The sequence below is a fragment of the Cannabis sativa genome, chromosome 5 (genome assembly GCF_029168945.1).
Source record: "Cannabis sativa cultivar Pink pepper isolate KNU-18-1 chromosome 5, ASM2916894v1, whole genome shotgun sequence".
Lineage (NCBI taxonomy): Eukaryota > Viridiplantae > Streptophyta > Magnoliopsida > Rosales > Cannabaceae > Cannabis > Cannabis sativa.
This window is the reverse complement of record NC_083605.1, coordinates 74,703,521-74,725,308: the sequence shown is the minus strand read 5'-3', so window position 1 is coordinate 74,725,308 and position 21,788 is coordinate 74,703,521. Positions and strand designations below refer to the sequence as shown.

General features: G+C 27.8%; 2 protein-coding genes and 2 long non-coding RNA genes across 5 annotated transcripts; 2 read left to right on the top strand and 2 right to left on the bottom strand.

The window, feature by feature from the left end:
- Positions 1-7,671: 7,671 nt before the first annotated feature.
- LOC133038068 (uncharacterized) lies at positions 7,672-7,997 on the top strand. The gene is made up of 2 exons (XR_009688027.1): positions 7,672-7,889; positions 7,931-7,997. It is a non-coding gene; the product is annotated as an uncharacterized LOC133038068 (long non-coding RNA).
- Positions 7,998-9,413: 1,416 nt separating this feature from the next.
- LOC115716169 (ubiquitin-conjugating enzyme E2 10) lies at positions 9,414-13,458 on the bottom strand. The gene is made up of 5 exons (XM_030644916.2): positions 13,302-13,458; positions 13,140-13,223; positions 10,555-10,682; positions 10,027-10,131; positions 9,414-9,600 (listed from the first exon to the last, which is right to left on the bottom strand). Exons 2-5 carry the CDS (start codon positions 13,207-13,209, stop codon positions 9,457-9,459), a joined length of 447 nt encoding a protein of 148 aa, XP_030500776.1. The 5' UTR covers positions 13,210-13,223; positions 13,302-13,458; the 3' UTR covers positions 9,414-9,456.
- Positions 13,459-15,391: 1,933 nt separating this feature from the next.
- LOC115702956 (uncharacterized) lies at positions 15,392-18,533 on the top strand. Of its 2 annotated transcripts, none has more exons than XR_009688024.1 (5): positions 15,392-16,073; positions 16,464-16,607; positions 16,733-16,831; positions 17,063-17,197; positions 17,340-18,533. It is a non-coding gene; the product is annotated as an uncharacterized LOC115702956 (long non-coding RNA). The 2 variants fall into 2 exon arrangements; XR_009688025.1 differs by having other exon boundaries at positions 17,063-17,221.
- A 96-nt stretch (positions 18,534-18,629) lies between these two features.
- LOC115702955 (uncharacterized) lies at positions 18,630-19,291 on the bottom strand. Its single transcript, XM_030630432.2, has 2 exons — positions 19,076-19,291; positions 18,630-19,000 (listed from the first exon to the last, which is right to left on the bottom strand). Exons 1-2 carry the CDS (start codon positions 19,187-19,189, stop codon positions 18,707-18,709), a joined length of 408 nt encoding a protein of 135 aa, XP_030486292.1. The 5' UTR covers positions 19,190-19,291; the 3' UTR covers positions 18,630-18,706.
- Between the last annotated feature and the right edge of the window lie 2,497 nt (positions 19,292-21,788).

Below are 21,788 nucleotides of genomic sequence, written 5' to 3'. Positions count from 1 at the left end.
TAGCACAATCAAACTCGATGAAGAGAATTTATCCCCATGGAGCTCCATTTCGAGAACTAATTCATGTCTGATCGCGAGAAGTTTATTTAATAATTAAAAAATAATTAAATAACTCGTATTATTACTCATCCTCTCAATTAAGTTTATTTTAATCCATGTAGAACTAGCTAGTATCAAAAGGAAGGATTACAAGTATGACTACCTACCAGTAAGCAACGGTCTATTATAATTAATTTTGCTTAGTGGTAAGCAAATTAAAGGTGAATATTAATTAAGGAAATTAATTAGTAATTAATTAGCTCTAAAGTACAAATAAATAAATTAATATATATATAATATAAATAGGCCATCATCCAAGGACAAAGAGACAAAATCTAGGTCAAAGCTAAGTATAAACAAATGATCACAAACATGTAATCTAATTAATATATGATAAGAAACAAACAAACAAAAACGTAATTAATTAATCTTCATTTTTTGTTCTAAGTATACTTACTTAGGTGCTAGGCCCTCTTGGAAATTGGAGCTTAAAAATTAATTTAATTATTACCATTTTTTTAATTTCACACAATCTCACACCTATCTACCTTTTTTCTGTCCTTGATCTAAGGCTTGATATCAAATCATAAAAGTTTTATTTATAATTTTTTAGTAATTATTATTATTATTATTATTATTATTATTATTTTACAGTTTGAGTTGTTTGGCAATTGCTCAAATGGTTTTTATGTGGGTTTTGAGTTGTTTTATTAGTTGCTATGTGAATTTTTCGTAAAAATACAAAAAAAAAAAAAAAAACTACTTTCAAGTGTAAAAATTAAAAATAAAATCCTAATTTTTTAATAAAGAAAAAATATTTATCATATATATTAAATTTCAAAGATTTATTCACATATTTAACAAAATTTAAAATATTTTTCGAAGCACATATTATATTAATTTCCAGATTTGATAGATAATGTGAAAATAATAGTAATTTGCTTATTAAGTGTTTTTAGAATTAATAAATTAATTATATATTTTAAATAATATCATATTATTAAATTAAGTGTACATATTGTTTATAAATTTTAAGTGTAAAATTTACTAAATTAATGTGAAATATTAAAATTAATAAAAATAATCTCACTTAATTTATTCTATACAATTCTATATAATCATGATGGCCGCACAATGTAAATTTATGATCATTTTGCGACTATAATAGTCATTTATAGTCACATAATGTAATCCATAATTATTTCTTTGACTATATATACAAAATTATTTTGTTAATAATTTTTTTTTTTTGGTAATTCATAATCTGTTTATAAATATTTTTGATAGATAATGTGAACATAATAGTAATTTGCTTATTAAGTGTATGTAGAATTAATTAATTATTTATTTTAAAATGATATCATATTATTATATTAATTTTGTTTACAAAATTTAAGTACCATATTGGTAATATTGATATATTCCCTTATTCTTAATTATTTACTATTATCCTAAACTTTTACAAGTACCTGTCAATAAAAGGCTGCCATAATTTTCAATATTTTTACAAAAGAGAAAGCATCTTTAAATTAAAAAAAAAAAAAAAAAAAAAAAAGGTTTCTTTATCTTTAAACTAAATAAAATATTGCTTCTCTTATTATTTTATTTCTTTACTTTTAATAAGATTTTATTCTTCTTTTACTATTAATAAATTTAACTTTTAATCCTTCATTCTTTTAAACAATTTTTCTTATGCCATTGCTGCTCATCATAATAAATTTTCTTTTTATTTCAAAAATTTCAAAAACACATTAAAACTTATTAGTTTAATATTTAAACAATGATTTCAAATAAAGTAAATAATAATATATATTTATATATTTCTTTTCAAAAAAATAAAAAAAAACAATGGTGTGTGGAGTGGGTATACTGGTATAGGTCAGTGACTTGAAATTAATATTTAACAAACTGTACGGACTTATTGAAACTCAAAGAAGATACAGCATGAATTAGTGGGCTCCACTTCTCATAAACCGCCACGTGTACTTACATCTCATGGTGACGTGGCATATATATGAAATAAATAGATATATTTATATTTTCAAAAGAAGAAGAAGAAGAAGAAATTGTTGTTATATGCCATAGTCATTACTCTCACCAAAAATATATTATGCCATTAAGATCCCAGCTAAAAATATATGTTGATAAGATATTATTTATTTCCAATTGGGTTTTGGCAGATAGATTATTAGTTGTTGTTGTTGTTGTTTTTTATTTTTTTTTTTAATTTTATTATTTTAAAAATAAATAAATAATTAATCATGTCTTTATATTATTGTGTTTTTGAAGAAACATTTTAAGTTGTAACTAAAGTGATTGTGTCTCTATTTTGTGCAGAAAAAAGTGGTCCTTAAAGTTAAACCCTGAAATTAAGGATGTTTTTAGAGAGTTTAGGTAGGCAATAATATTAGGAGACATATTATCTATCAAGTTTTGGAATGTATGTTTTCAAGTCTTTAATGGGTTAGGTTTCATTGTTTATTTCTTGACATTAATTCTCATCAACTTCCCTTCTTCACTATACATTGGAAAATTATCCATAAAATATTAATTTTTTTTAAAAAATTTACAGTTTGGATTTCTCCGGTAGTTTCTATATTGGTTACTATACGGATTTTTGTTGCGATTTAAGTTGCTCCGTTAGTTGCTATAAGAATTTCTATGTAGAATTTTGTAAAATGCAAAAAAAAAAAAAAAAAAAAAACTGTTTTAAAATGTAAAAAAAAAAAGTCCCTATTTTATATTCATATATCTTTTATATTAAATGTGGCTATTAAACAAAAAAAAAATATTATCTTTTTTAAATAAATTTACAGTATATATTTTTAAAAAATATCTTTATATTATTATTTGTTTGACATATATTTATATATATAAAAAAATTATTTTTTTTAAACTCACTGCACATATTTTTCTATTAGTATTTTTTAAAAACAATACAATAAAGAAAATGTTTATGATTTGTGACTTCATTACTAATTGTATTTATATAAAATAAATCATTCTAATTTTTCTAAAAAAAAATATAACTAAAAATTTACAAAATTAAATTAAAAATTAAAAATACAACTAAATATACATACATCACACGTTACCATTATATAATTACATAGTATATATTTCTTCTCTTTGTTGGGTTTTATTGGACCACACCAAATTTTCTTAATTTCAACTCTCTCTCTCTTTCTCTTTCTCAAAGCATTTATTATACAATTAAAGAAAGTTTTATTTACTTTAAATGCAACTCCAACTCTTTCATGAGTTGATATATATACATTTGTTAAGGTCTTTATCTAGCTCAAGAGAATTTTGGACACCAAATCCATGATGGGGACATTCCATTATATATAATGAATAGTATAAGTGTATATATATATAGCATTTTAGAAAGATATTAGAGAGAACATGTGCAATTTACATAATAAACTTCTTAATGATAATTTAATAATCCCATTAGTTTTTAAAATTTTATCACAAATATGAATGATTGTGAAGCAAATATAGTAATGGGTTGAAAAGGTTTTCAAGATTTGGTGGACACAATGTGTGTGTGTACTTATCCAAATTCCATTAGCTAATAATGAAATATGGCCAATGGGTCAAGTTGAAATGGCAATGAATGAGTAATAATTTCGCAAAGAGATTTTAGCAAAAATGTCCTTAAAAGAGTTTTAGTTTAGCAATTTTGTCCTTAATAAAAAAAATTGACAAATAATTCCTTAACTTTTATAGACATTAGCAAATAAATCTTTATTATTTTAGGTGAATATCATAGAAAAATATCAAAATTACTTAAAACATCATAAAGACTTAAAAAAAATAATTATATAAAATATTAATTTTTTGTAAAAATTTTACATTTACGTTTAAAGATTTTTTCTTTTTACATTTTTACTTTATTTATAAAAACAATACGAAAACAACAAGATGACTACATAAAAGTAGTAACAGAAAAATAACATCAAAATAACAACAAAAAATAACATATAAATAACAAAAATCAACAAGAATTAAATAAATGTACAACATAAAAATATTTCAAAAAATTGTATTTTTTAAATAAAATCATAAAAAAAATAAAAATATTTAAAATTCTATACGTATTTTTGTATATTTGTAAAATAATCCCTAAAAAAACTCAATTGGTCTTGATTCCAAGAAAAACACTTCTCAAAAACCAAATTGCAAATTTAAAAAATACTCTAGGGGCATTAGAGCTAAAAATTTGTACCACTATAATTGATTAATGATGAAGAAATGATTGGCAATCCATCCCTCTTTTAACATAATAATTATTAAGTAATGAAAGTGGAGAGTAAATCCACGTAGGCATCCATGTGGCGACCAGTAGACAATGGCCACGTCATCCCAATACTAAATTATTAAATAATTATTAAGTGGGATTTTTGGCTTGTGATTTTGTCACTATTGTCTTCATTAAGAGACAAAAAAATCCCCTTAACAAGTAGAATAATAATTATAATAATTAATAATAATAATAATAATAATTAATGGGGTATATGTGATGTGATTAATTAAAGTAAAAAGGCCTAATTTTATGGGCCCAAAAAGCCCTTTCCAACTCGTGGGCACGACTTCTTTGCCGGGCAACACACTCTCTCTTCTTTTTTTTTTTTTTAATTAATTATTACATTTTTTCATATAATTAATTTTTCTTAATTTACTTTTTTTAAAAATATCATCATATCTTATTAAATCAAATCAACCATAAAATTATGTTCATTCTTCAAAAAAAAAAAAAATAAAAAAAAAAATCAACCATAAAATTATTTGCTAATTCAGATGACACATGCACAATCAGTAGTGAGCCTAGTTACTTTAGCAATAAAATATATTATGGTGACACAATTTACAAATCGTTTTACAAAAAAACAAGTTTTATTCACACTATAAAATTTTATAAATGTATATTATTTTAATAATTTTTTTTACATAAAATATATGTATTGAATTATGTTTTTTTTTTAATTCATATTTTGAAAAAAAATATATATTAAATAAAAATAAATTATATTTTAAATACTTTAACAAAAAAATTAAAATTATAAAGTTATGTGAAATTTTAATATACATATATAAAAAGATTATATATGATTTTTTTTAAAAAAAAAATATGAAAAATAAAACTAAAATAAGTATTGACATTAACACAAAATAATTTGAGAAAAAAATATTAAGAGTAATTTTTTAAAAATTATTTTGAGTTTATTTTTTAAAAAAATATTGTAGTGCACTTATATTATTTTACCGAGTGCAAATAAACGTTACTTTTACAAAATTCAAATAAACACCACATAATCTTGAAAATAAAGTCTTACAATCATGAATAAGTAAACCGAAAACAAAAGACATAAAAAAAAATTAATTACTAGATTATTAATAATTGTTTTGATAAAACCACACCATTAAATGTAATAAACATCACAAATTACTCACACATATGTGGGACAAACACATTTTTTTTAGAAAAAATGTAAAATCTAACTCTAAAAATAAGTATATTATTTTAGTCATAACTCTTAAAAATTGTGATAACAATTTAGATAGCTATACTTCATTTTTTTTATATCTATATACATACACATATATGATATTTTACATCTTAAACTTTTAACAATTTTTTTTAATAAAATTAGAATAATTTACAGTAATTTATTGTAGGTATGCTTGTTTTATTTTATATAAGTATAAAGTAAATTATTATAACCTTGTTGTCTATACAAATAAAGGAATAGTGTTTTCTAATGAGCTGAAGTTGTTGTTTAAGAATGTTATAGTTTTATTATTTAAATGTTTAGGAGTAATTTTATCATATGTGGCTTACGATATGAATTCTGCAGCTTAGGGTTTGGCAAAATATACTTTTCGGTTAGATGATAAGCTATCTTAATTTGAGAAAGTGTCGTCATCAATTGTAAAACGTTGTATTATTAATCATGTATAATTTTAATTACTATGTTAAAAAAATAAAATTATTTAGATGCTCAAAATATATATATATATATATATAAAGGGTATATTTATTTTAAAATTGTACAATAAGAGAACCTTTAGTTTTAACTGTATTTTAAAAAAAAAAAAAGTTTTCACGTGCAAATTTTAAAATTGGCTTAGTTAGAAAAGATGAGAAAAAGAAAATCAAAATTAAAAAATTGGGTCAGTCTTCTTTTTGATTAAAAACTCCAAATGCAACAGTGTTAGACATAAAATGACAGAAATCACAGTGTCCCATATAAAAAAAAAATTAATAATTACAATAACAAATTATTACAACTGAGATACAACTAATAATAAGTTAATAATTTTATTTTATTTTTAAATTTTTTTGCTTTTCTTTTAATTTTTTTTTTCTCTTTTGTATTTATGGGGAACATAGCCTCATAAAATACGCAGAAGAGGCACAGCAAACACAGCATGGTTTATAAAATAAATAAATAAATAAATATTTATAATTTATATATTTAATTTTTTTTTATTTTGGGTTGTTAAGCACTCACTTGAAACATTTTCTCTAACTCTTTTAATTATTTCATCATACATTAACTTCAAATAATGTTGTTATTACCTAATACACTATTAAATGTTTTGTTTTTCTTCCTTAATATTAGCACCCTTTACTAATTACAATCTCTTTTTTCTTACATTATTAAAGAGGGTCTTCCATAAAATGAGCACCCCTTTAACTAATTAATTTTCTTGTTTTTTTTTAAAAAAAAAAAATTAAAAAGGTTAAATTGAATTTGAATAATCTAATATTTTCTTAATTATAAAATACAGTCATTAAAGATATAGGATGCTTATTATTACATTGATCATAGTAGAGTTAGATTAGAGTAGCCTTGTTTTGGTCCAACGTTGAACATTGTCCATCCTAGTTTTGACTTTGACTCTATGATATTTAAATAAAATAATGTGATTAGATATTTTTAAAGGACATTAATTTTAGGAGAAATCCTTATTAATGTATTTTAATATTAGGTTTTTGTATATTTTCATTTAATAAGTTATATAAAAAATTACTAAAGTGTCATATCATTGTTGTGTTAAACACCTTAAAGATACGTAGTTGCAATGCTTTTAATATTTCTTATTTTTAAACAAATCGTTTTTGGTGCATTTTAATATCGATACATTTTAATTTAATAAGTTATATAAAAAAAATACTAACTAATAATAAAGCGTTACATCAGTATTGTGCTAGACACCTTAAGGTGCGTAATTACAACGTTCTTAATTTTATTTTTTTTAGACAAATCGTTATTTGTACATTTTAATATCGAATCTCATATATTTTAATTTAATAAATTTCATAAAAACTCACTAATAAATTATAAAGCCTATTAGACACCTTAAGCTACCTAATTACAATGCTGTTAATTTTTTTAATTTTCTCACTAGGTAGAGAGTATAAGATACCTTTTCAAAACTTCCCTTTGTTTAAAAAACTTACAAAGAAGATTGTCCAAATCCCATAATCAAAAGAAGTAAAAATTAGTGTCCCAAAATGGCCTAAGACCTACTCTATTATTTGGCTTTCTCTTAGTAAACACACTAGTTTTAGTTTTAGTCTTTGTTTTTTTTTTAATATTAAATTTTCACAAATAAATTAGACAAAAGAGACAGATAGTTAAGAAAGAGGAAACAATAGGGGGTTATCACTTTAGGGGTATTTATAGCCCTATCAGTTATCACATGATTTGTCTATATATATAGACAAAAAACAAACTCATGTAATCTCAGCACCATACCCACTTGGGTCTGATTCTCACCACAAGCCAACAATTTCTTTTTTTTTATCTTTTAAAAAGATCATTATATAATCAAATAAGGTGCAAATTGTATATCTCAAAAAAAAAAAAAAAAAAAATAGGTGCAAATTGTATATTTTGGAGTTTATTTTATTTTCTCTTCTGTCCCTTTTAACTTCAGTCTTTATGTAGATTTGTTTTCTGTGTATACCAAAAACCCCTAGTCATGATATTAAAAGAAAAATCTTTTTTTTTTTCCTTTTTGGGGATATGGGCCAGAAAACGGCCACCCAGTCTGAATTTTCTGACGTAATTTCGATTTTCCCAACAAATGAAGAAAGAAAAAATTGCTGAAACTTTTAGGGTTAGAGCAGTACAAATATTACACAGGTTAAAGACTTGAAAGTTACCCACCCAATAACAATTCTCTACGAAAATTGAACAATTTCTTCTACTATCAGATAAAGTACTATTTTAAGTTTCGATTTGCAGATAAGAGATAAAAAAAAAAGGTAATAGTTGAAAAAACAGCTTGACTATTCAGCTTAATTGCTAAAACTCTCTTGATTTTTGAAGAAGTTTGTTCTTTTGGGCTAAACTCGGCCCAAGTTTGTTCTGAATGGGCCTGTTCTTTTTGGCTAAACTCAGCCCAAGGTTGTTCTGATTGTGCCTTCTTAAGGCCCATAAAAGATAGGGCAAAGTTAGTTACTTAGAAGGCGTTTGGTTGGGAGGAATGAAAATATAGGAATGGGAATGTGAATAGGAATGGAATAAAATTTAAAATGCATAAAAAAATTGATAAAAAATTCATTAAATTTTTTTTCTTGTTACATTGGAAAGATAATTCCTTTATTTTTAAAATGGTTTTTTTCTTGTTCCATTGGAATGATCATTCCTTTCTTTTTAAAATGAAATAGTCATTCCACCAAAATAATAGAAAGAGCATTCTATTGAAATGCTATTCCAATACTTTAAAATACAACCAAATAAAGAAATGAAATAAAAAATTATTTCCTTTCCATTCCATTCCATTTCATTACCTCCAACCAAACGCCACCTAGTTATTTCGGAAGTTTTAAAGTTCAGAAATTTACATAAAATACTATTTTAGTAGAAAAATTTATACCATTTCAAAGATTTATTTTTTATATTTTTATAATTTTCAGAAAAAAAAATTACAAAAACAACCAAAAAAAAAAATCATAAACCGTATTTTATGATCTTAAAAATATTTAAAATTTTGTAAAACCATATTTTTATAATTTTTTTTTTTTTGTGTATTTTTGAAATAATCTGTTTAAAGTTGTCAAACTTGTGACAATGACAACTCGTTCAAAGGGTATAGTATTTGAAATATATATAACATGAAGATTATATTAACTTTTACATATTCTTTAAACAATTTGGCATAGTAAACATGAAAGTGACATATTGTCTCAGTTTTTTTAGGGAGAATGATATTCAAATTTAAAAGACAATATTTATCATACAAAATGGATTAATAGAGCTGTGTTCAAAGAAGGGTAGAATTCATCAGAATCTATTTTCCCACTTAATAAGAAGAACAGATCATATTTCTTCCATAAATGTTTAATTAGAAGAAAGCATTGCCCCCACTTAAAGACACAGCTTTAGCAGAGAGCATATACTAACCCATAGCATACTTCTGAGTCCAGCTTCTTGCAGTTGTCTCATACTTATTCCTATCAGTCTTGTACATATGGGCGATCTCGGGCACCAACGGGTCATCCGGATTGGGATCGGTCAGCAACGAGCAAATTGAAAGCAATACCTGAAAATTCAAAGGTATAATTTAGCATTTGGTAGTACCAAAAAGTCTGTTTCTTGTGCATAGCATAATAACTTTCGTGACTCGTGATATGTGTAAGATAGCTTCAGCTAAAAATGACAACAAATTGAGCTAGTGGATAGACTTATTTCCAAGTTTTTCTGTAATAAATGAAGGAACACGTGAATGTGATGGTCCAACCATTAATACAATCTTGAGTTTAGAATGAGGACATAGAGACATTTGTAAACTTTAAATGACTTAAAACCTATATACACTGAATTGGAGCAGATTTGTACTTGGAACAATCAGGGAATGTGGGGCAATGCAAACTCATTATTTCTCTTTAGCCATGAAACTGTGGGACCAATCCAAACTCACAATTGTGTGGTGCCATAAAGTTTCAAGTGCTTGTGACAGAAATTTTACCTTGGATATGGTTAAGGCAGGGCTCCACTGCTCCTTCAGTATATCGAGACAGATACTACCATTGCTGTTGATATTAGGGTGAAAGACCTTTGTTCTGAATGCAACCTGCAAAAAACATCTCCAGAGAATCGCCAGATTAACAAAGTCACGTGTTTAAAAAACACAATATTCCTACTCGAAATTTAAAGTATCTTCTCATAGAATTTGTTATCTGCAGACTTCAGATACAACACTATTATCTTTTTATCAGACTTTCATTTACAGTTATTGACCCTTATACACTAGTAATTTCCACTACAGTTGAGGAATTCAAGGCCTATACTACTCAACTTTCTCCTCAAGAACAGTTGTAGTTACAAATTCCATGCAAGATAATAAAAATCATCCTAGGACCAGGATATGGCGATAAGAAAAACCTTGGTGTGCGTGTGGGAAGGAAAAAAGTACAAAAAGGAAAAACGAATAATCAAAAGATATCATTGATTTGTCCCTTGAAACGGTAAAAAGAGTAAAGCATAATTTAAGTACCTTTGGTGGTTTAAATGGATAGTCTGGAGGAAAATGAATAGTGACAAGAAACACTCCACCCGCATATGGGCTGTCTGGTGGACCCATAATTGTTGCTTGCCAATGAAACATGTCTTCGGCTACTGGGCCTAAACATGAACGAGCACAATCAACTTTGGCATATGAGATTAAACATTCCTAAACAAAATATCAACATTTGTGTCTACACACAGCATAGAAAATATCTATTTTTAAATTAAGCACAGGGACAGGCTAAATTCAAATCATAAAACAGCAACTATAAGCATTAAATTAAAAAGAAATAGCGAGAACAAAGAGACTGTAGTGTACTTTACTAGTTCATAAAAGAAAAAAGATACAATGATTGACAGTTCAACACAGCAATGATGCAAATATTCTATATTTTGCATTGGAAAAATCAGCAATTCACTGTAGTCCATTATAAAATCAAACACATTGTTTGGCATGAGACCAAATGCTATAATGTGCAACAACCAAGTGCAGTGAAAACGAGGTTCTGCACAAACAGAATCCTATTAGCTTTGAGTCGCTACAGTAAGAGATTCATATGACTTGAAAAATATAGTACCATGGCGCTATAACCAAAAACATGATTTTTAAATTGTAATTTTAGCTTGTTCTGCCTATAAACTGTTGATGGTCCGAACTTGAACTTCCAGTAAACTTATAAACTGAGAAATTCTTTTGTCAAGAGGCCCTATATTAGAAAGTTCTGATTTTGTACAAAATTATATTTCAGTATCCTCCACATGTTACAACACAAAGGAACAGTTCTATTTCATAATCCGTGTCATCATTATAATGCAACTCTAAATATAGTTTAAAATTAAAGAACAACGAAATCAAATATACAAATATATAAATCATAATTCATAGAAAAATAAAATCAAGAAAAATAGCAATGACAAAACACCTAGTGAAAGTGTGACTGTAAATTTTGTGTTTTGGTATTCCCAGCAATCAATTCAACAAACTAACAACCATTAAGCATTATTAATAACAAACAAAACGTATAACTATTATATTAACAATATAATTAGGTTGTTTGTTGCAGTTGTACCCCTATCAATTACCACTTATTACACTTAGGTCCTGGAAAGCAATTTCTTTAGCATTTCCTTAACTTTTTAAGGCTAATTAGGATTTTTTTCTCCTGAACTTTGACATGTACTAAATCATGTCCTCTGAACTTTTTAGGCCATTAAAAATTTCCCTTAACTATTGAAATTGTTAGATTTAAGGACTTCTGTTCAATTTTATTCAATTTTACTAATATGACAATTATCCATATACTAAATCCTACCCCCAAACTTTGATATCTACTACACCATGCTCCCCTAAACTTTCAAAAGTACAAAATTGTGTCCCTTAAATTTTTAGTAAAATTAGACAAAAATTTCTAAATCTAACAATCTCAATAGTTCGGAAGGAATTTTAACGACCTGAAAAGTTCAAGGGACATAACTTGGTACATGTCAAAGTTCAGTGGACAAAAATCAAAATTAACCACTTTTTAAATTTATAACTTAGATTCTAAAAAACCTCATTCCGTTAGTTTTTTCTATCAATAGTTACACTTTTCACACATGGCTACTAGCTAGTTTAAAGCCAGTTTATTTCAATACTAAAAATTTAGGGCAATACCAAATAAACTCATTTTTTCTCCGTTCCTTCAAGTATTAACAACTAAGCATTCAAAATGAAATTTTACATTAGAAGTCAAGTTGCCAAAAAGGCACAAACTAGTGTATGAGGCAATTTCGAACTTATTAAGATTGAATAAACCCTAGTCACATCAAGTACAAAAAGTGTAACATTGACGAAAATAAAGGATGAGAAAGGTAATATAAAATGTTAGGGACTTCAAAGCTAAAAATAGTTTTTAGGATCTAATTATAAGTGAAATAACTAGTACATACTATACAAAAAATAAAAAAAAAACTATGTCAAAGGGATTGCTTGGACTCATCATTGATTTATGTTTTTTGCTTACATATAAATAATTAGCAAAATAATCAAAAAAGATGTATTAAAAAATCTATAATATGCATAAACACGAGTACATAATTTAGAAAAAGAAAAAAAAAAAAATCAAGCATTTTTTTTTTAATTTAAAAAAGTGAAAAACAAAGACAATATTTCTTTCATTGTAAAATTTATTTTAGACAAAAAATTGAAGGGAATTCAATCAAGCCCCAAATGTTTTTCTATACATTTTATTTTGTCATATTTATAATCTGTCCAAAAACGAAATTTACGGGCACTTCTGATTAGGTTTTTTTGACTAAGTGAGATGTGAGACAATGTATAATAATATCCTACGATCCAGGCAAAGAATTTGGGGCAATTAGCTAGGCTAGGCTTTACTCAGCTGAATTCTTATATCTCGTTCTTGCATTCAATTCTATCATCAAAATACACAAAAACTCAAATGAAAAAGAAAATCTAGGGCAACAACAATCAATATCATCAACATGCAGATACAAAAACACACACAGTACTGGACCCTAAATCACACACAGTAAAATCCGATCACGAAATAATTTAAAAGAAATTGAACGAACCAGCGCTGCAAGAGGTAGGAGGATCCTTTTGAAGATCCTTGAGCTCTTTCAAGATCCGCTTGGACGCCATGGCTGCCTACCTTGCTGCGATTATTAGGATATTATTCAAAAAAGAAATCAATCGGAGAATAGAAAAAAAGAATAAAGAGAGAGAGAACTGACCTGAGCTGAGTTGAGTTGAGAAGAAGAGATCCTCTTCTTCGAATCTTCTTCTTCTTTCCCCTCAATGCTTTCTTCTATATATATATACTTATTATTAATTTCTTTCAAAAATATATATAATATACTTATTATTTAATTAATAATTTTTCAAAATAATACTTATCATGTTATTACATCTTCATCTTGTTATAAATAAATAGTTTTTGGTGAACTTTATATTATTAGTTCAAAATTATTTTAAAATTAAATAAATTTGTATAAAATAAAAAATAAAATATTTTTTTAATTATTTTTAAATAATAATATTAAGTGTATAAATATAAACTTGCTACATGTGTAAGAGTGTACACATAAGCAGTTCATGTTGGCAATTAACTGTAAAAAATAAATAATACCTTAAATTTGCTAACAACTCTGTAGTTTTGAGAGTTTTACTATCAAAATTTGAGTTTGTAAGGTTAAGTATGCGTAGAATGATAATTAAAAAAAATTAGCTGCAAAAAACTCGTAAATAAATAATGAACCTTGTTATTGGGTAGCAATGATCCCTAACATTTTTTTATACGTGTTTTCTTATAATTGATTAGTAATACTCTCTAAAAGTTATTATATTAGACTCAAAACTTAATTAAAAGTAGAAGAGTGATGTATTTTAGCATTCTCATAAATAATATATATTTTTAGAATATTTGCATCATAAATCACTTATATTTTCGGTTCCATACTTTTATATATTATATGTTTTTTTTCAAAATATTAAATTCTTAAAGTTAGATTTTTGTTACTTCTGTACTACCATTCCGTTAAATAATATTCAAACATGGGAGGATTTGAAACCTACATACTTAATATATTGGGTTCATACACTTATATATTACTTGTTTTTTAAATAATTAATCTAGAAAACGTTTCAACTGAACCTTTCATTGCTTGTATCACTACCAAATAATCTATCTCAAGTGCGATTTTTGTCTCTTGATCTAACTTAAAGCTTCTTTCACCAAAATAGCTTTAGTAAGTTCTAGCCGAACACTGCTAGTAAAGCATCAAGTGATTCCTTCAAACTGAAAACCATGATCATTCCTAGCCACCATTCCAATACCGTAGCCTTGGTCACCATCAAATACAGATGCATTTACATTGACCATAACACTATTCTCTTGAGGCACACACCAACGCTCAAGACCATCCCCGACACTTAGACTAGGGGTGTTCGCGGTGCAGATGGTGCGGTTTTTAATCATTTTTTCAAACCAACCCGCACATGCAGTTTTTCCAATTTTCTAAACCGCACCCGCATCGCGATACTAAAAAATTGCAAAAAACCGCACCCCAAAAACTGATGCGGTGCAGTGCGATTTCTGCAGTTTATGCGGTTTGAACTATCACATTTTTTTTTTGAAATCATCACAAAATAATTAAACTATTATTAATATAATTATTCCAAAACACTTAAGAAAATACAACAAGCTTGAGACTAATAAAAGTTATAACAACAACAATAAGTCAATAATCTTTTTGAAGTTTCAACAACACACCTAAATCAAAATAACAAACTTGAAACTAATTAAATTCCAACAACAATATAAAGGTACAACTAATATACTTTCAGCAATAGATTAAAAATAAAACAAACATAAACTTCCAACTCCAAATTTCAATACACATGTATGGGCTTGGGTTTGTTGCTGTCTTGTTGAAAAGAAGAGAAAGTTTGTGAAGAGTTATGAATTTTACCCTAAGATTTAAAAAATTGGGCCGAAAAAACCGGGATTACAAGCCCAATATACAAATCGTTAAAAATAGAAAATTACCATAAAAACGTCAACTACATATACGGAAACTTAACATAACAAAAATAACGTCATTTTTTAAAATGATTGCCAAAATAAGGAGGCCCATGAAAATTTCCCTTAAATAAATATAAAAATTAAAATTTTAAAACATGCAGTGCGGTGCTGTTTGAATCGCGGTTTAATAATTCAAAACCGCAAACCGCACCGCACCGTGCGGTTTGAAAAAAAATTCAAACCGCAACCGCACCGCGAAGAATTTCAAATTGCATTTTTTTTTTTGCGGTGCAGGCGGTTTGAGCAGTTTGATGTACACCCCTAACTTAGACTAATTCGAGATGACTCTAAATGAGAGTTTTGAGCTGCCTTCCATTGGTCGAGGAAACATTTAAATTCAATTTTATAATTTAACTTCTTGTTTGTGTACATTTTTAATGTTTACCTCTAATAACTAATTGATTGAATTTGTGATTGTGGAGGTTTTACTTTGGCAAGTGAATAAAGTTGGGATAATTTTTTACATTAAATATTTTTTTTAGTGGAAATTACCTGTAGTATGGATTTTTATTAAATGTTTAGATAAATATGGATAAATTTTAATTTTAGGTAAATTATGGTATTTTTCTATTTTAAATTATTATGTGGGTTTTCTTTTCCATATTTTTAACTTTTTTTTTTTTATATTTTCCAGAAAATCATTTTCTCTCTTACCTCTTTGTCTTCTCCACCACCATTGTTTTTGTTCACCTCTCTGTCTTCTCTTCACCATTGTTCCATCTTCACCATTATTTTCTCTCTTACCTCTTTGTCTTCTCCTCCACCATTTCTCTTCACCATTGTTCCATCTTACCTGAAGAGGAGGCATCGATTTACGCCGTCGAAGCGAAAAGAGGAGCCTATAAAACATCGTGAGGTCCCGTCGTCCCTCTACGTCCTCTGACCCCTTTTCTTCGGACAGCCACCTCTGCCCTCTCCTCTGGTTAGTTTTCTTGCTTCTACTTTTCATGGAACTGTTCAACTATTACTCAATGCTCTGCAAGTGTTTGATAAAATGTTTTAAAAGACCCCAAGAAAAATAATATGCTTCTGCATTGAATATCCCTTCTTCTCTACTCAAAGTTGACCCAAGCCATCACTTTCATGTCTTTGCATTTAAATTGTATTTTGTACCTAACATTTCATAACCATGATAAATTTAAAGCTTCTCTGAGTTTAACTTTCAATATAAGTGTACACGATTTAGTTTATAGCTTGTAGAGCACACTTATCAATAATTTAATCGCGAAAACATTTTTATTATGGTTGTGATTTTCCAAGTCATGCAATTAGCATTTGATTATACCTTTTAATCTGAATGTTTCTATTTCAGGGTTGGGTAACACTACAATTGACCCGAGATCCCACCTTTGCAAGAGGATTCTTGTCTGCTAGATCCGTCACTAGGTTTCTTTCAGATGTTTATTCTGTAGCTGCTGATGAAGTTGGGAAAATTTTTGTTATTGCTGATGAAAGGGTATGTATCTATCTACAATATGGTGTGCTTATCTATTCTTTGAGCTCCTATACACATGATAAATTTGTGTAGCATTTTTGGTAACCTGAAGTTGAATTACTCACTGCGAAGTATTTTTGGAGCAGGCAGATCTTAGCAAACCAGAGATAATTCCTGTAACGTTGGTTGGCATTCACACTGTTATTGATTGTGCCATAGGGCGCCCAGAAGAGCCTATAAAGACGGTAGGATATAACTAATAATTTTCTCTACAGTAGTTTTATATTGATTGGTTTTTGCATTCTTTTTATGCTATATTTCTTTTTTCCTAAAAACAAGTAGAGGAATTCATGTGTCATTCAGCAAGCTCAGTATATATCTTTATGGTAAAGGTGCAAATATTGATTCCAGACCTTTGCTAAGCAATCATTTTTCCCTTAAACTAAGCTCTTTATTGTGTCTTCTTTATTTTTCAGGTCATTAATCATATTTAGAGAATGTCTTCATCTGATTTTGAATCTCCGAAGAAAACATCTAAAAATACGCAATCCCCTTCTTCTACTCGTGGTGTGAAAAGAAAGTGCATTGGTGAAACATCTAAATGGAACAAGGTTTTTTCTAATTATTCTCTTAAAGTACCAAGCTACTTATTTTCCATGCTCTTTTATTTAATATCAGTTTATTCATGATTTATTTTCAATGATCTTTTATATTGAAATTTAATATTAATTCATCTTAGCTACTTATTTGCAGTGACTGTGGTGCATTTGTGATTGCTTTTGCTGATCACATAATTCATGACACCATAAATGGCATATCTCCTAAACTCAACATTGCCAATTATCGTGATGACCTTGCTGTTTGTCTTTACCATCATGCTAAAAAGAAGCAAGAGGATGGGTACAAGACTGATGTAGAGGAACCTGAAAAGCATGAGAAAACAAAGAAGAAGACTGATGTAGAGGAACCTGAAAAGCCCGAGAAGGAAAAGAAGAAGACTGATGCAGAGGCACCTGAAAAGACTGAGAAGAAGAAAAAGAAGGATGTTGAAGAGGCACCTAGAAAACTTGAGAAGAAGAAAAGGAAGGTTGTTCAAGACGCACCTGAAAAACCCGAGAAGAAAAAGATGTAGTAGTTTTATATTTTTGGTGTGAACATAAATTGAGTTCTTATTCTTAATGTCTCAGGCAGGCTCTTTGAGATTTCATACTTTGTTTCAAACACACCCGGTTACTTTCTTATATTGTTAGGTTACTTTGTAAAGCATGACAAACACACCTGGTTATTTTTTTTTTCCTAATCTTTTTCAATGAATAGGTGTCTTCTAATTCTTGTTTCAGTAATAAAAATTGGATTTAGTAATGATGAGCTGTATTATGTACCAGGTTACTTTATAAATCATAATAGACATACTAAGTTACTTTTTTTTATTAAATCAAGACATCAAATTTTATAAGTAAAAAAATTAAAATTATACTTGAAACAAAAACAAATCTGTATAAATTGAAATTTTAATGGTACCAGGTTAATTAATTTTTTTAATTGAATTTCAAAATACTGATATTAGGTTACTTTCTTATGTAGTTAGGTTACTTTGTAAAGCATGACAAACACACTAGGTTACTTTTTTCTTCTTCATTTTTTTTATTATTTTATTTTTAAAAAAAAAAGTATTCAAAGTTTGATCAATATTCATTTAAGCAAAAGAACTAATGTTTTCCCAAGGTAAAGAATGTAACAAATCATTACAACCTTATGTAGTATGATGTCCATAGTAACTTGTTCCTTTTTTATGAATGAATATAACGAGCAACATCCTTAAGTAAAAGTAAATGAATCATTCTCTTGGCTTGTGTGGCTTCTCCATAGGTGGGTTTCTGCACGTTTTTCTATTATGACCTGATTTGCCACATCGTCCACACTTCATAACCACTCTTGGCTCTCCCCGTGCTCTTATTCTTCTCCTCCTTGGTCTACCGAGAGGAATTTTTCCTTTTGGAGGTAGGACAAGTATGTCCAATTCTTTTGGTAGACTCCATTCATCCTCATGTGGCAAAGGATAAACTGTTTCTGCATAAGTTGCTTTCATTGTTTCAGTTTTGTAGTAAGCAGAACAAAACTCATGATTGTCCTTCTACTAATGTTTGCAACTTGTGAGTTTCAATGATTGTCTTATCTTCTTCCCTTTTTCTTTTGTTTCTTGTAGTTTCTTCAATGATGAAGTCAGCAACTTCATTAGTATAATCAGCAAGTCTTCTGGAATTATGGTTACTTGAGGTACCATCTTCAAATATCTCACTTTCAATTATTGTTCTTGCTTGTAGTACCAAGGAACCAATCCCCATGTTGTGTATTGCAGCTTGATTTTTTTCTGAATGTTGGTAATGTGTTTGGATCAATTCATGATTAGTAACCTGTCACAAAAACTAAAGTTATTCTTTTAATTAACATATAACATTATTTCAAAATTATATATGTTTAATTGTTACCGTATTTTGGAATGAAGTATAATAACATTCTTCTATGCACAATGGTAACTCAAGTATAGAATTGCAACTCTTCTTCAAGTCTATGTAAAAAAGCACCGAGTTGTTAGTCAACATCTTTATCGGTGGCTCACTTTTAGTTACTTGGTATGAGATCTCAACATTGTCCCAAGTAGTGTTTATTTCATTTTTGATCAAATTTCCAAGATCAAATAATGAACAATTCTGGAATATGTACACCGGCCACTTTGTAATTTGAGTAGCGATTACTTTCATTCCACTCTCCTCCATAATGAATTAATGCTTTAACAAAATTCATTCTCCAAGAAAATTACAAGTATCGTGTCACTTCACGAAGTAAAAAGAAAAAATAAAAATCATTTATACGGATTTGTGGTATAAGAAACACAATCATATTCAAATTGTACCCACAACACAACGAACACAACCATATTCAAATTTAAAGTTCCGGAGTTACATTCAGAGGCAATAAAAAACCCTAAGATTGAACTAGCGAGGTGACTTTTTTCAAGGCATGGTATTTTTCTGCTATTAATTGCAGCCACAACACAACAAACACAACCATATTCAAATTTAAAGTTCCAGGTTACATTCGAAGGCAATAAAAAACCCTAAGATTGAACTAGCAGGTGACTTTTTTCAAGGCATGGTATTTTTTTGCTATAAATTGCACCCACAACACAACAAATACAACTATATTCAAATTTAAAGTTTCGAGTTACATTCAGAGGCAATAAAAAACCCTAAGATTGAACTAGCAGGTGACTTTTTTCAAGGCATGGTATTTTTTTGCTATAAATTGCACCCACAACACAACAAACACAACCATATTCAAATTTAAAGTTCCAGGTTACATTCAGAGGCAATAAAAAATCCTAAGATTGAACTAGCAGGTGACTTTTTTCAAGGCATGGTATTTTTTTGCTATAAATTGCACCCACAACACAATAATAAACACAACCATATTCAAATTTAAAGTTCCAGGTTACATTCAGAGGCAATAAAAAACCTTAAGATTGAACTAGCAGGTGACTTTTTTCAAGGCATGGTATTTTATTTGCTATAAATTGCACCCACAACACAACAAACACAACTATATTCAAATTTAAAGTTCCAGGTTACATTCAGAGGCAATAAAAAATCCTAAGATTGAACTAGCAGGTGACTTTTTTCAAGGCATGGTATTTTTTTGCTATAAATTGCACCCACAACACAACAAACACAACCATATTCAAATTTAAAGTTCCAGGTTACATTCAGAGGCAATAAAAAACCCTAAGATTGAACTAGCAGGTGACTTTTTTCAAGGCATGGTATTTTTTTGCTATAAATTGCAGCCACACCACAACAAACACAACCATATTCAAATTTAAAGTTCCAGGTTACATTCAGAGGCTATAAAAAACCCTAAGATTGAACTAGCAGGTGACTTTTTTCAAGGCATGGTATTTTTCTGCTATTAATTGCAGCCACAACACAACAAAGACAACCATATTCAAATTTAAAGTTCCAGGTTACATTCAGAGGCAATAAAAAACCCTAAGATTGAACTAGCATGTGACTTTTTTCAAGGCATGGTATTTTTCTGCTATTAATTGCAGCCACAACACAACAAACACAACCATATTCAAATTTAAAGTTCCAGGTTACATTCAGAGGCAATAAAAAACCCTAAGATTGAACTAGCAGGTGATTTTTTTCAAGATATGAGAGTTCTTTTGTTAAAAATTACAATCACAGCACAACACATTACTATGAGAACCAAAATAAAAACCTAAAATGAAAATTCCTTATCATTTTTCCTAAATAATATGTTAACTACATCAAGAATGTAATCAAATTCAATAGTTTGTTACCTTTGTCTATTTTGACTTCAGATTTTATTGATTTTCGTCATCGGCGGCTGTAGGATCATGAACAATAAGATGAAGAATGATAATCACACTAGAGGAGAAGGAAAGAAGTCAGATGAGAATCGCAAGAAACTTGAGAATTCCCTTGAGCTGCTATGCCGAACATGAGAATTCCATTGACCTTCATATATTAAGAAACCTAAGATCAACCATATGAGTTGCATAGAGACAAAAGCACCAAGAATTTCAGAGAGAAATCGCAGGAGAAGGGAAGAAATCGTAACAGAGTGCAAAATGAATCGTAACAGACTTTCAGAGTTACAAGAATTGGTGAATTTGGATATTTAGGGTGGGAATTTTATAAATGGAAATATCCTTTTATAGGTATTCTATTTTTTTCCATTTTTTAAGTTTTTTATTTTTTTTTCCAGATTTTAAGTTTTTTTTTATAAATGTCCATATTTTTCAAAATGGTTTTAAGAAATTCCATATTTATAAAAAATTCCCTTTTTTTTATATATATTTTTACAACATTTTATAAAAATAATAAGAAATTTACATAAAAATAGTAGAAAAATAACATCCAAATAACAACAAAAAAATTACATACAAATAGTAAAAATTAACAATAAATTAATAAGGGTACAATATAAAATATATCCAAAGACCATATTTTCTATAAATAAAATCATAAAATTGTAAAAATATTTAAAATTTGGTACAAGTATTTTTGTAATTTTTTTTATTATTTTTGTGTATGTGTGAAATAATCCCAATAAAGTTTGTATTGGTTTGAGTGAGCCCAATATGAGAAGCCCAGGCCCAGTTATAGCAGCCCAACT